The following is a 13,824-nucleotide window of genomic DNA, read 5'->3' on the forward strand; positions in this document are numbered from 1 at the left end:
TGTCAACCAGCTTCATGAGGTAGTCACCTGTAATGCATTTAAATGAACAGGTGTGCTCATTTAAATGTTCATTTGTGGAATTTCTTTCCTTAATGTGTTTGAGCCAATCAGTTGTGTTGTGACAAGGTAGGGGTGGTATACAGAAGATATCCCTATTTGGTTAACCTCCCTGGGGGGCAAACTATTCAACAGCCAGTGAAATAGCAGGGCGGCAAATTCAAAACAACAAAAATCTCATAATTCTAATTTCTCAAATATACACTTCTCGTTAATCCAACCACATTGTCCGATTTCAAAAAGGCTTTACGGCGGAAGCATAACATTAGATTATGTTAGGACATCACCTTGACAAGAAAAACCACACAGCCATTTTCCAAGCAAGGAGAGGCGTCACAAAAAACAGAAATACAGCTAGAATTAATCACTAACCTTTGATGATCTTCATCAGATGGCACTCATAGTTACACAATACATGTATGTTTTGCTCGATAAAGTTCATATTTATATAAAAAAAAAAACATTTTACATTGGTGTGTAATGTTCAGAAATGTTTTGCCTCCCAAAACTTCCGGTGAATGAGCACATCAATTTACAGAAATACTCATCATAAACGTTGATAAAATATTCAACAGTTATTCAAAGAATTATAGATACACTTCTCCTTAATGCAACTGCTGTGTCAGATTTCAAAAAAGCTTTACGGCAAAAGCAAATTTTGCAAATATCTTTGTACAACGCTCAGATATCAAAACAAGCCATACAGATACCCGCCATTTTGGAGTCAACAGAAATGACAAAAATTACATTATAAATATTCACTTACCTTTGATGATCTTCATCAGAATGCACTCCCAGGAATCCCAGTTCCACAATAAATGTTTGTTTTGTTCAATAAAGTCCATCATTTATGTCCAAATACCTCCTTTTTGTTCGCGTCTTTAGTCCACTACTCCAAATGCAGGAAGCACGCGCAAAATGTCACGACGAAAAGTAAAAAAAAGTTATATTTACGTTCGTAGAAACATGTCAAACGATGTATAGCATCAATCTTTAGGATGTTTTTATCATAAATCTTCAGTAATATTCCAACCAGACAATTCCAATTTCTTCAACAAAGAAAATGAACACAGCTAACTCTCATGTGAGCACGTGCCTCTGAACTCATGTCATTTTCTCACTCATTTACTTCCAGGAGCTCTTATTCTCTCCCCATTCACAGTAGAAGCATGAAACCATGTTCTAAAGACTGTTGACATCTAGTGGGAGCCGTAGGAAGGGCAAAATGAACCCTAAGTCACTGTATACTGTATCACTTGAAAAACTACAAACCTCAGATTTCCACACTTCCTGGTTGGATGTTTCTCAGGTTTTTGCCTGCCATATGAGTTCTGTTATACTCACAGAGATCATTCAAACAGTTTTAGAAACTTCAGAGTGTTTTCTATGCAAATCGACTAATAATATGCATATCCTACCTTCTGAGCCTGAGTAGCAGGCAGTTTACTACGGGCACGCCTTTCATCCGGACGTCAAAATACTGCCCCCTACCCTAGAGAAGTTAAAGACCAAGTCCATATTATGGCAAGAACAGCTCAAATAAGCAAACAGAAATGACAGTCCATCGTTACTTTAAGACATGAAGGTCAGTCAATTTGTAAAATTTCAAGAACGTTTTACATTTCTTCAAGTGCAGTCGCAAAAACCATCAAGCACTATGATCAAACTGGCTCTCATGAGGACTGCCACAGGAATGGAAGACCCAGAGTTTCCACTGCTGCAGATAATTATTATTATTACCTTTATTTAACTGGGCAAGTCAGTTATGAACAAATTCTTATTTTCAATGACAGCAGGTTAACTGCCTTGTTCAGGGGCAGAATGACAGATTTTACCTTGTCAGCTCAGGGATTTGATCTTGCAACCTTTTGGTTACAAGTCCAACACTCTAACCCCTAGGCTACCTGCCACCCCAAGAATAAGTTAATTAGAGTTACCAGCCTCAGAAATTGCAGCCCAAATAGATGCTTCACAGATTTCAAGTAACAGACACATCTCAACATCAACTGTTCAGAGGAGACTGTGTGAATCAGGCCTTCATGGTTGAATTGCTGCAAAGAAACCACTATTAAAGGACACCAATAAGAAGAAGAGACTTGCTTGGGCCAAGAAACAAGAGCAATGGACATTAGACCGGTGGAAATCTGTCAAAATGTGCGATTATTTTTGTTCCAACCGCAGTGTCTTTGTGAGACACAGAGTAGGTGAATGGATGATCTCCTTATGTGTGGTTCCCACCATGAAGCATGGAAGAGGGGGTGTGATGGTGCTTTGCTGGTGACACTGTCAGTGAATTATTTATAATTAAAGGCACACTTAACCAGCATGGCTACAATTGAAATGGTTTGGGATGAGTTGGACCGCAGTGAAGGAAAAGCAGCAACAAGTGCCCAGCATATGTGGGAACTCCTTCAAGGCTGTTGGAAAAGCATTCCTCATGAAGCTGGTTGAGAGAATGCCAAGAGCGTGCAAAGCTCTCATCAAGGCAAAGGGTGGCAACTTTGAAGAATCTAAAATCTAAAATATATTTAACACTTTTTTGCTTACTACATGATTCCATATGTGTTATTTTATAGTTTTGATGTCTTCTCTATTTTCTACATCTACAATGTAGAAAATAGTAAAAATAAAGAAAAAACCCTTGAATTTTTTATTTTTATTTTATTTTATTTCACCTTTATTTAACCAGGTAGGCAAGTTGAGAACAAGTTCTCATTTACAATTGCGACCTGGCCAAGATAAAGCAAAGCAGTTCGACACATACAACAACACAGAGTTACACATGGAGTAAAACAAACATACAGTCAATAATACAGTAGAATAATAAGTCTATATACAATGCGAACAAATGAGGTGAGATAAGGGAGGTAAAGGCAAAAAAGGCCATGGTGGCAAAGTAAATACAATATATCAAGTAAAACACTGGAATGGTAGATTTGTAGTGGAAGAAAGTGCAAAGTAGAAATAGAAATAATGGGGTGCAAAGGAGCAAAATAAATAAATAAATACAGTAGGGGAAGCGGTAGTTATTTGGGCTAAATTATAGATGGGCTGAATGAGTAGGTGTGTCCAAACTTTTGACTGGTACTGTGTATATATACTGCTCAAAAAAATAAAGGGAACACTTAAACAACACATCCTAGATCTGAATGAAAGAAATAATCTTATTAAATTATTTTTTCTTTACATAGTTGAATGTGCTGACAACAAAATCACACAAAAATAATCAATGGAAATCCAATTTATCAACCCATGGAGGTCTGGATTTGGAGTCACACTCAAAATTAAAGTGGAAAACCACACTACAGGCTGATCCAACTTTGATGTAATGTCCTTAAAACAAGTGAAAATGAGGCTCAGTAGTGTGTGTGGCCTCCACGTGCCTGTATGACCTCCCTACAACACCTGGGCATGCTCCTGATGAGGTGGCGGATGGTCTCCTGAGGGATCTCCTCCCAGACCTGGACTAAAGCATCCGCCAACTCCTGGAGAGTCTGTGGTGCAACGTGGCGTTGGTGGATGGAGCGGGACATGATGTCCCAGATGTGCTCAATTGGATTCAGGTCTGGGGAACGGGCGGGCCAGTCCATAGCATCAATGCCTTCCTCTTGCAGGAACTGCTGACACACTCCAGCCACATGAGGTCTAGCATTGTCTTGCATTAGGAGGAACCTAGGGCCAACCACACCAGCATATGGTCTCACAAGGGGTCTGAGGATCTCATCTCGGTACCTAATGGCAGTCAGGCTACCTCTGGCAGGCACATGGAGGGCTGAGCGGCCCCCCAAAGAAATGCCACCCCACACCATGACTGACCCACCGCCAAACCGGTCATGTTGGAGGATGTTGCAGGCAGCAGAACGTTCTCCACGGCGTCTCCAGACTCTGTCACGTCTGTCAAGTGCTCAGTGTGAACCTGCTTTCATCTGTGAAGAGCACAGGGCGCCAGTGGCGAATTTGCCAATCTTGGTGTTCTCTTGCAAATGCCAAACGTCCTGCACGGTGTTGGGCTGTAAGCACAACCCCCACCTGTGGACGTCGGGCCCTCATACCACCCTCATGGAGTCTGTTTCTGACCGTTTGAGCAGACACATGCACATTTGTGGCCTGCTGGAGGTAATTTTGCAGGGCTCTGGCAGTGCTTCTCCTGCTCCTCCTTGCACAAAGGCGGAGGTAGCGGTCCTGCTGCTGGGTTGTTGCCCTCCTACGGCCTCCTCCATGTCTCCTGATGTACTGGCCTGTCTCCTGGTAGCGCTTCCATGCTCTGGACACTACGCTGACAAACACAGCAAACCTTCTTGCCACAGCTCGCATTGATGTGCCATCCTGGATGAGCTGCACTACCTGAGCCACTTGTGTGGGTTGTAGACTCATGCTACCACTAGAGTGAAAGCACCGCCAGCATTCAAAAGTGACCAAAACATCAGCCAGGAAGCCTAGGAACTGAGAAGTGGTCTGTGGTCCCCACCTGCAGAACCACTCCTTTATTGGGGGTGTCTTGCTAATTGCCTATAATTTCCACCTGTTGTCTATTCCATTTGCACAACAGCATGTGAAATTTATTGTCAATCAGTGTTGCTTCCTAAGTGGACAGTTTGATTTCACAGAAGTGTGATTGACTTGGAGTTACATTGTGTTGTTTAAGTGTTCCCTTTATTTTTTTGAGCAGTGTATATAAAAAAATCTGGGTAATTAAGTACAATGTGTTGTATGTATTAGAAAAATAATACAGATTAGAAACTAAAAAACAAGGCTGTTAATTGAACCGTGTGGTAAAAGTTGACGTACAAAACTACTCTATTACTGACCTCGACTACTCAAACTACCCTATTACTAACCAACTATTAGAATTTCATGCTGTTGATTCAAAGTCAGCTGTCTGTTTGTATTGCAGAAGTCAGACTGAGGAAAATAGTTGATGAGAGGGAGAGTTTAGCTGATCAGGTGAAGAGGCTGAAGTCTCAGCTGGAGGGGAAACAGAGGAACGGGACAGAGGGTTTGAGTCCTGAGGAGGACGGTCTTGAGAACGGCATGGACCCCCACATCCTCGACTTACAGAGTGAGTCACATTTCACGTTTACTAAGACAGATCTAGCCTTTTACCTGGCTGTCTCCCTAGTGTACTTTGTCAAGTGTGTGAGTGTAGTATACGTTATGCAAACCTATACAACAATACTTGACTGACATCCTTCTATCTTTATTTCTTCTTCTACAGGGGATGCCAACCGGCAAATCAGTGACCTCAAGTTTAAACTGGTGAAATCAGTACAGGAAGTCACAGCCCTGGAACAGAATGTAGGTACCGTTTTAGTTCCTAGACAGAGGGAGACATGTATGACTATATCCATGAAACACATGACCAATCACGTTCCTCATGGTAAACGTGAGAAAATAAGCAGTATCTTGTACAGTCTGGGTTGGAGACTATTGACCATTTGCTCCACTAGGAGCTCCATGGAATATGTCCCGTAAGTCACGTGTTCAGTCTAGTATGAGGCATATCACATTTCATACAACAATCCATTTATTCACCCCCTCATTTCTCTCTTGGCCAGATCATCCGGTTGGAGGGTCAGGTGACTCGTTACAAGTCGGCCTCTGAGAGCGCAGAGAAAGTAGAGGACGAGCTCAAAGTGGAGAAACGCAAGCTACAGAGAGAGGTAGGCTACTATAATGTCAGGTTTACAAAAACAACCAAAGAATCACAGAGCCCACAAGCCATTGGGTCATATGTAGTATGTCAACCCCACATTTCTTTGCATCAAGTCTACGCCAGGTATACGTTGTTGCCTTTAGGTTGCTTCTCCCCTCTCAAACTCTAAATGTTTTCTCTCCATTCTCTCTAGCTGAGGTCTGCCCTGGACAGGATTGGTGAGCTGGAGGCCAGTAACAGCCACCTGGCCAAGCGCCTGGAGAAGATGAAGGCTAATCGGAGCGCCCTATTGGCCCAGCAGTGATGTACTTATTGGTTGTCATGGCTATTTGCATCTCTGACCTTCCGATGACCTTTGAACTTTGATCTATCAGGCACTCTATTAACACACACCCAGAGAATTCAAACCAAGCGAGGACTTGCTGGAGCAAAAGCTTCAATGAAACATATCCACACATATTGTAATCACAGATTCATTCAGTGTTGTGCCCATCTGTACAGTATATCCAGTGATTCACCAAGCGACACAGAGGGAACGTGTTACTGACCCTGGGAACAGTCATTCAGTGTTGTGCCCATCTGTACAGTATATCCAGTGATTCACCAAGAGACACAGAGGGAACGTGTTACTGACCCTGGGAACAGTCATTCAGTGTTGTGCCCATCTGTACAGTATATCCAGTGATTCACCAAGAGACACAGAGGGAACGTGTTACTGACCCTGGGAACACTCCTCACTGACTGTGACCGAGGCTGGACTCCTCAACTAACTTGTGAAGGAGGAATATTCTGCACAAACGGACAGCAAAGAGGACCTATCTCCACCTATAGCTCTTAAGAGGACCTATCCTCCTCCAATAGCTCTTAAGATGACCTATCCTCCTATAGCTCTTAAGAGGACCTATCCTCCTCCAATAGCTCTTAAGATTACCTATCCTCCTATAGCTCGTACGTCGCCCTGTGCCATGATTACCCCTAAAGCATTTCTTCCCAATCATTAATCTCTCTCTGTTCTCTGTAACACGTGGCACTATCTCTCTGTGCTACTTGGGGTCCATGTCTGCTCCAGCAAGTTTATCCATCCACAGAGAGGAAGAAAGACTAAAAATGAGTGTTTCATGTATATTCTTCTTTTATTGTCAATATATTTTGAAGTGAAAATGCACTCTGCTCCCTCCTGTCCCCCAAGCCAAACTCTGATGTTAATGTGTAAGGTGATGTTTATTTTTATGTTGTATATGTGTGTGTCTCCATAGGTATATGTCAAGTACATCAGATGGGTGGAAATACACATGGCACAACATTAATTAAGCAATAAGGCCCGAGGAGGTGTGGTATATGGCCAACATACCACGGCTAAGAACTATTTGTTGGCCATATATCACAAACCCCCAAGGTGCCTTATTGCTATTATTAACGGGTTACCAACGTAATTAGAGTAGTAAAAATACATGTTTTGTCATAACCGTGGTATACAACGGCTGTCAGCCAATCAGCTTTCAGGGCTCGACCACCCAGTTTATAATCAGGATTATCCTATACATCTCATTGTTTGTGCCACGTGATGAAAATTATAATGGTACTTGAGGAAAAATATCACCAGCTTTTAAGTCTGAAATACTATGTCCTGCCTTGAGAAATTTAAACGACTCATTGGGGAACGACAACTCGAACAATCAGTTGAAAAATGTACTTCTACTGCAACAGTTTTCGAACGTATCAAATCGGCTGTCGCAGTAACACTTGCTGTAAATGTTCGACAATCTGACAAACCAGATCTCATGCCGATAAAAACATCAGTTATATTCTGACATAACGGGAAGTGTTCCCTTATTATCCTGCTCCTCAATCTCAAGCATGTCATGCCTTATTGAGGGGGGGAAGAAAGCATTGTTGTTCACTTGTGCTTTGGACATGTTTCCCCTCCTACCCCCTATACTTTAGTTAAGCTCGGACATCTACTTTTTGAGGAAGTTACTACATCTGTTTACATGCTTTAAAACTATTGTTATTTGTCCATGAATGAAGCTAATTGTAAACATTGTGCAATATTGGAAAGGTCTTTGGGAAGGTGAGGCTGTATGGTCCTTGCTTTACTTGAGAAATGTAGGGGATGTTTGATGTAGCATTGACAAGCACCACATTAAACTAATGCAAACTCTCTGCTAAAACGTTATTTGTCCATATGTGAATAGTTTTGTAAAAGATGCCAAACGCATTCATGATTTATGGCAACCACAGAGGGAAACAGCCTGATGCTGTGTCACATTATGGGATGCTGAAGAGAAACACGGTCCGTGTTTAGAAGCAGAATTTATCTTCACTTTGGACATTCAGAACTTGACAGGGAAAAAGTATTTACACTGCCGTGTCATGTCTTTGTCCATTGTGGTGCTGAGCATGACTTTGGCAGGAGCTCACCAGAACTGAGTACCGGTGTTATAATACTGATGGTTTGTCGGGAATGATAGTTTCTATAGTTGTGCCTAGAACGGTTCAGCTCCAACGAGTGGCCGCGTCGGGGACCACAGTTGTTGAAAACTACCATTTTAGCTAACCCTAACCATTTTCCTAACCTTAACCTCATTCTCCTGACCGGCTACATTAATTATTCTCAACTGCTGCGTTAATTCTGTTGGGTAAATTCAGGTAGGTCCCTCAGTTTCGTTTTCTTCCACATAAGAAAATAGACAGCGGGACTCTTGGTATTTGTTTTGTTAGTCCATTGACATGACATTTGCTTGTCAGCCATCCAGTTAAAATTCGCAACTTTCAAAATACAGAACTCATCCATGTATGATGCATTTTGCATCATGATACAAAACGTAGCATACAGGGATGATTTATGTATTTTGAAGTTACATGTCGTGAATACTTGATGGCTGACAAGCAGCTGGAAAGGCAGCACATGCTGTATGAAGAGTCAGCTGCAATTAGAGATACATGTAATTGCCTTCTCAGCAGCAACATGTGGCCACATCTATCCACATTAAAGATACTCTGCAACAATGTTCATTTTGATAAAAAGCTGAGGGAAAGGCCAGATATGTAACCATTCACATGCAGACAGCTATGGTTGCTGTCACGACTTCCACCAAAGTCGGCTCCTCTCCTTGTTCGGGCGGTGTTCGACGATCGACGTCACTGGCTTTCTAGCCATCGCCGCTCCATTTCTCATATTCCATTGGTTTTGTTCCATTACACACCTGATTTTCATCCCATACTTACTGCATGTATTTAGTCCTCTGTTCCCCTCCATGTCTTTGTGTGTAATTGTTTGTTTGTGATGTGGATTATTGTCGGGCAATTTACTTTTTATATTTTCTGTGTTTTTGGCACGTTATTGTTTTTATGTGCTGTCATTTATGGAACGGAATTAAAGTGCGCCTGTTCACAACACTCTGCTCTCCTGCACCTGACTTCGCCTCCCGTACACACACTTGACAGAATTACACAGCAAACTATGGAGTCAGCAGGAGCAGGGACCCCGGTTAGAGGAGTCGAGGAGCGCGTCCAGGAACATTCTGCTATGTTACATCATCTTGGTACCATGATGGATCGCGTTGTCCAGACTATGGCCCTCTGGCAGAGACAGGAAGTCTCCCCAGTGCCTCGACCAGCGCAACCGGGGTTACCTCTACCCGTCCCGTCTGGAACCAGTCCCAGTGGGATACGTCTCTCCCTTCCCAGGGAATATGATGGGACGGCAGCACAGTGCCAGGGATTCCTGCTACAACTGGACCTCTACCTGGCCACTGTGCACCCAGCTCCCTCGGAAAGGGAGAGTGTCTGCCCTCGTCTCATGCCTCTCGGGGAGAGCTCTGGAGTAGGCAAATGCCGTGTGGGGAGAAAAAGATGCGATGTTGGACCACTTCGGGGAGTTCACCCGTCTTTGACCATCCACCCGAAGGTAGAGCGGCGGGGGAGCGGCTCTTTCATCTGAGGCAGGGAACGAGGAGCGCCATGGAATTCGCCCTGGAATTCCGGACTTTGGCCGCCGGAGCAGGCTGGAACGACATGGCCCTCATCGACCACTATCGGTGCAGCCTGCGCGAGGACATCCGACGTGAGCTGGCCTGCAGGGATGCCACCATTTCCTTTGACCAACTGGTGGATTTGTCCATCCGGTTGGACAACCAGCTGGTCACCCGCGGACGTCCAGAGGGGGCTCTGTCGGTGCCATCTTCCAGCACCCCCGCTCCGGTGCCCATGGAGTTGGGAGGGGCTGAGCGTAGGGAGACTGGAGGAGGAGCCATCACGTGCACCATCTGTGACCGCAGAGGGCACTCTGCTGGTCAGCGTCGTGTCGGTTCTTGTGGGAGTAGAGGCAACAGGCAGGGCACTCTGGCGTCACCCCAGGTGAGTCTGCACCACACTCATCCAGAGTCCTCTGTTGACCACCTGTTTGTACCAGTTTGTTTCCCTGAGTTTTCCCAGCATTCCCAGCATTAGGTGCTCGTCGATTCAGGCGCAGCTGGGAATTGTATCGATAGAGCGTTAGCCCTTAGTTTAGGGATCCCCATTATTCCTGTAGTTAGACCTTTCCCGGTTCACGCTCTGGATAGTCGACCATTAGGGTCCGGGGTAATCAGGGAAGTCACCATCTCCTTGGGCATGGTGACGCAAGGGGGTCACGGGGAGAGAATCAGTCTCTTCCTCATTGACTCTCCTACGTTTCCCGTGGTACTAGGCCTTCCCTGGTTAGCTCAGCATAACCCCATTATCTCCTGGCAACAGAGGGCTCTCACGGGGTGGTCGCGAGAGTGCTCGGGGAGGTGTGTGGGGGTTTCCGTTGGTGCTACCACGGTGGAAAGTCCAGAACAGGTCTCCACCATGCGCATCCCCCCAGAATATGCCGATTTGGCTCCCGCCTTCTGTAAAAAGAAGGCGACTCAATTACCACCTCATCGACGGGGGGGATTGTGCGATAAATCTCCTGGTAGACGCTGCGCTTCCCAGGAGTCACGTGTATCCCCTGTCGCAAGCGGAGACGGCGGCTATGGAGACATATGCCTCTGAATCCCTGCGTCAGGGGTACATTCGGTCATCCACTTCACCCGCATCCTCGAGTTTCTTTTTTGTGAAGGATGGAGGTCAACGCCCATTGATTATAGAGGTCTAAATCAAATCACAGTGAGGTACCCGCTACCTCTTATCGCCACGGCGATTGAATCAATGCATGGGGCGCGCTTCTTCACGAAACTGGATCTCAGGAGTGCGTATAACATGGTGCGTATCCGGGAGGGGGACGAGTGGAAGACAGCGTTTAGTACCATCTCAGGGCATTATGAGTACTTAGTCATGCCGTACAGGTTAATGAATGCTCCATCAGTTTTCCAATCCTTTGTAGACAAGATTTTCCAGGACCTGCACGGGCAGGGTGTAGCGGTGTATATCGATGGCATTCTGATATACTCCGCTACATGCGCCGAGCATGTGTCCCTGGTGCGCAGGGTGCTTGGTCACCTGTTGGAGCATGACCTGTATGTCAAGGCTGAGAAATGCCTGTTCTTTCAGCTGGGTGTCTCCTTCCTAGGGTATCGCATTTCCACATCAGGGGTGGAGATGGAGAGTGACCGCATTGCAGCCTTGCGTAATTGGCCGACTCCCACCACGGTAAAGGAGGTGCAGCAATTTTTAGGGTTTGCCAATTATTACCGGAGATTTATCCGGGTTTTGCCCAGGTGGCTGCTCCCATTACTTCACTGCTGAAGGGGGGTCCCGTACGGTTGCAGTGGTCAGCTGAGGCGGACAGGGCTTTTGGTCACCTAAGAGCTCCATTTACTTCGGCTCCCGTGCTGGCCCATCCGGATCCCTCTTTGGCGTTCATAGTGGAGGTGGACGCGTCCGAGGCTGGGATAGGAGCCGTGCTCTCACAGCGCTCGGGTACGCCACCAAAACTCCGCCCCTGTGCTTTCTTCTTGAAGAAGCTCAGCCCAGCGGAGCGTAACTATGATGTGGGGGACCGGGAGCTGTTGGCTGTGGTTAAAGCGTTGAAGGCGTGGAGACATTGGCTTGAGGGGGCTAAACACCCTTTTCTCATCTGGACTGACCACCGCATCCTGGAGTACATCCGGGCAGCGAGGAGACTGAATCCTCGTCAGGCAAGGTGGGCCATGTTCTTTACCCGTTTTGTGTTTACCCTATCCTACAGACCAGATTCCCAGAATACGAAGGCAGGCGCACTGTCCCTGCTGTATGACACAGAGGAGCGGCCCATAGATCAGCCTCCCATACTCCCGGCCTCTTGCCTGGTAGCGCCGGTTGTGTGGGAGCTGGATGCGGACATTGAGCAGGCGTTGCGTACAAAGCCTGCTCCCCTCCAGTGTCCTGTCGGGCGTATGTTTGTTCCGTCTGCTGTCCGTGACCAGTTGATCTATTGGGCCCACACGTCACCCTCCTCTGGTCATCCTGGGATTGGTTGGACAGTGCGCTGTTTGAGCGGGAGGTACTGGTGGCCTACCTTGGCTAAGGACGTGAGGGTTTATGTTTCCTCCTGCTCGGTGTGCACCCAGTGTAAGGCTCTGAGACACCTGCCCAAAGGTAAGCTACACCCCTTATCCGTTCCACAACGACCCTGGTCACACCTGTCTGTGGATTTTTTAACTGATCTACCTCTTTCACAGGGATACACTACTATCTTGGTCGTTGTGGATCGTTTCTCTAAGTCCTGTCGTCTCCTCCCTCTGCTCGGTCTTCCTACGGCCCTACAGACTGCGGAAGCCCTGTTTACTCACGTCTTCCAGCACTACGGGGTGCCTGAGGATATAGTGTCTGATCGGGGTCCCCAATTCCCATCAAGAGTCTGGAAGGCATTCATGGAACGTCTGTGGGTCTCGGACAGCCTTACCTCAGGTTTTCACCACGAGAGTAACGGGCAGGTAGAGTCAACCAGGATGTGGGGAGGTTTCTGTGGTCCTATTGCGAGGACCGCCCGGGGGAGTGGGCAGCATTTGTGCCCTGGGCCGAGATGGCACAGAACTCGCTTCGCCACTCCTCCACTAACCTCTCCCCCTTTCAGTGTGTATTGGGGTACCAGCCGGTTCTGGCAATTTGGCATCAGGGTCAGACCGAGGCTCCTGCGATTGACGAATGGTTCAGGCGTGCGGAGACATGGGAGGCCGCCCATGTTCACCTCCAGCAAGCCGCGCTCCGCCAGAAGAACAGCGCGGACCGTCACCGCAGTGAGACCCCGGTGTTTGCACCGGGGGACGGGGTCTGGCTCTCAACCCGAAACCTGCCCCTCCGCCTGCCCTACCGGAAGCTGGGTCCGTGGTTTGTGGGGCCATTCAAAGTCCTGAGGAGGGTGAACGAGGTATGTTACAGATTACAGCTTCCCTCTGATTACCGCATTAACCCCTCGTTCCATGTGTCTCTCCTCAGGCCGGTGGTGGCTGGTCCGCTCCAGGAATCTGAGGTGCGGGAGTTCCCTCCACCCCCTCTGGACATCAAGGGGGTCCCGGTGTACTCCGTTCATTCTATCCTGGATTCGAGGCGTTGGGCAGGGGGCCTTCAGTACCTCATGGAGTGGGATGGGTACGGTCCGGAGGAGAGGTGTTGGGTTCCGGATGTTTTGGACCCCAAACTGCTGCGGCAGTGTCACCGTCGCGATCGCCCTCCAGGGTCGTCGCGCCGCTGGAGCCTTGCGTCAAGGGGGGGGCACTGTCACAACTTCCAAAGTCGGCTCCTCTTGTTCGGGCGGCGTTACCGGCTTTCTAGCCATCGCCGCTCCATTTCTCATATTCCATTGGTTTTGTCTTGTTCCATTACACACCTGGTTTTCATCCCATAATTACTGCATGTATTTAGTCCTCTGTTCCCCTCCATGTCTTTGTGTGTAATTGTTTGATGTGGATTATTGTCGGGCAATTTACTTTTGCTATGTTCCGTGTTTTTGGCACGTTATTGTTTTTATGTGCTGTCATTTATGGAACGGAATTAAAGTGCGCCTGTTCAGACAAATCACTTAAAATAAGTGCTGGAGCAAGTTCATGACTAAAGGAAAGCCAAATAGCCTGTTAAATATAAAATATATATAAAAAAGGAAATCAGTGACTGTATAATTATGTTAATTTACTTGTGGCATTCTCCAAGGATGGAATATGTTTAAGCAG

The 13,824-nt window shown here is 46.6% G+C and overlaps 1 protein-coding gene across 2 annotated transcripts in view; it reads left to right on the forward strand.

Annotated features, from left to right (window-relative positions):
• LOC106592309 (leucine-rich repeat flightless-interacting protein 2) overlaps positions 1 to 7,881 on the forward strand; it is a 42,686-nt gene extending 34,805 nt beyond the window's left edge. For both annotated transcript variants that reach the window (XM_045699330.1, XM_045699331.1), the window contains 4 exons: positions 4,952 to 5,116; positions 5,273 to 5,352; positions 5,613 to 5,717; positions 5,904 to 7,881. In XM_045699330.1, coding sequence (XP_045555286.1) covers positions 4,952 to 5,116; positions 5,273 to 5,352; positions 5,613 to 5,717; positions 5,904 to 6,014 — 461 coding nt within the window. In that variant the 3' untranslated portion in view covers positions 6,015 to 7,881. The remainder of the gene's footprint in view (positions 1 to 4,951; positions 5,117 to 5,272; positions 5,353 to 5,612; positions 5,718 to 5,903) is intronic.
• The last annotated feature ends 5,943 nt before the right edge of the window (positions 7,882 to 13,824 follow it).

Source organism: Salmo salar, chromosome ssa17 (assembly GCF_905237065.1).
Source record: "Salmo salar chromosome ssa17, Ssal_v3.1, whole genome shotgun sequence".
NCBI lineage: Eukaryota > Metazoa > Chordata > Actinopteri > Salmoniformes > Salmonidae > Salmo > Salmo salar.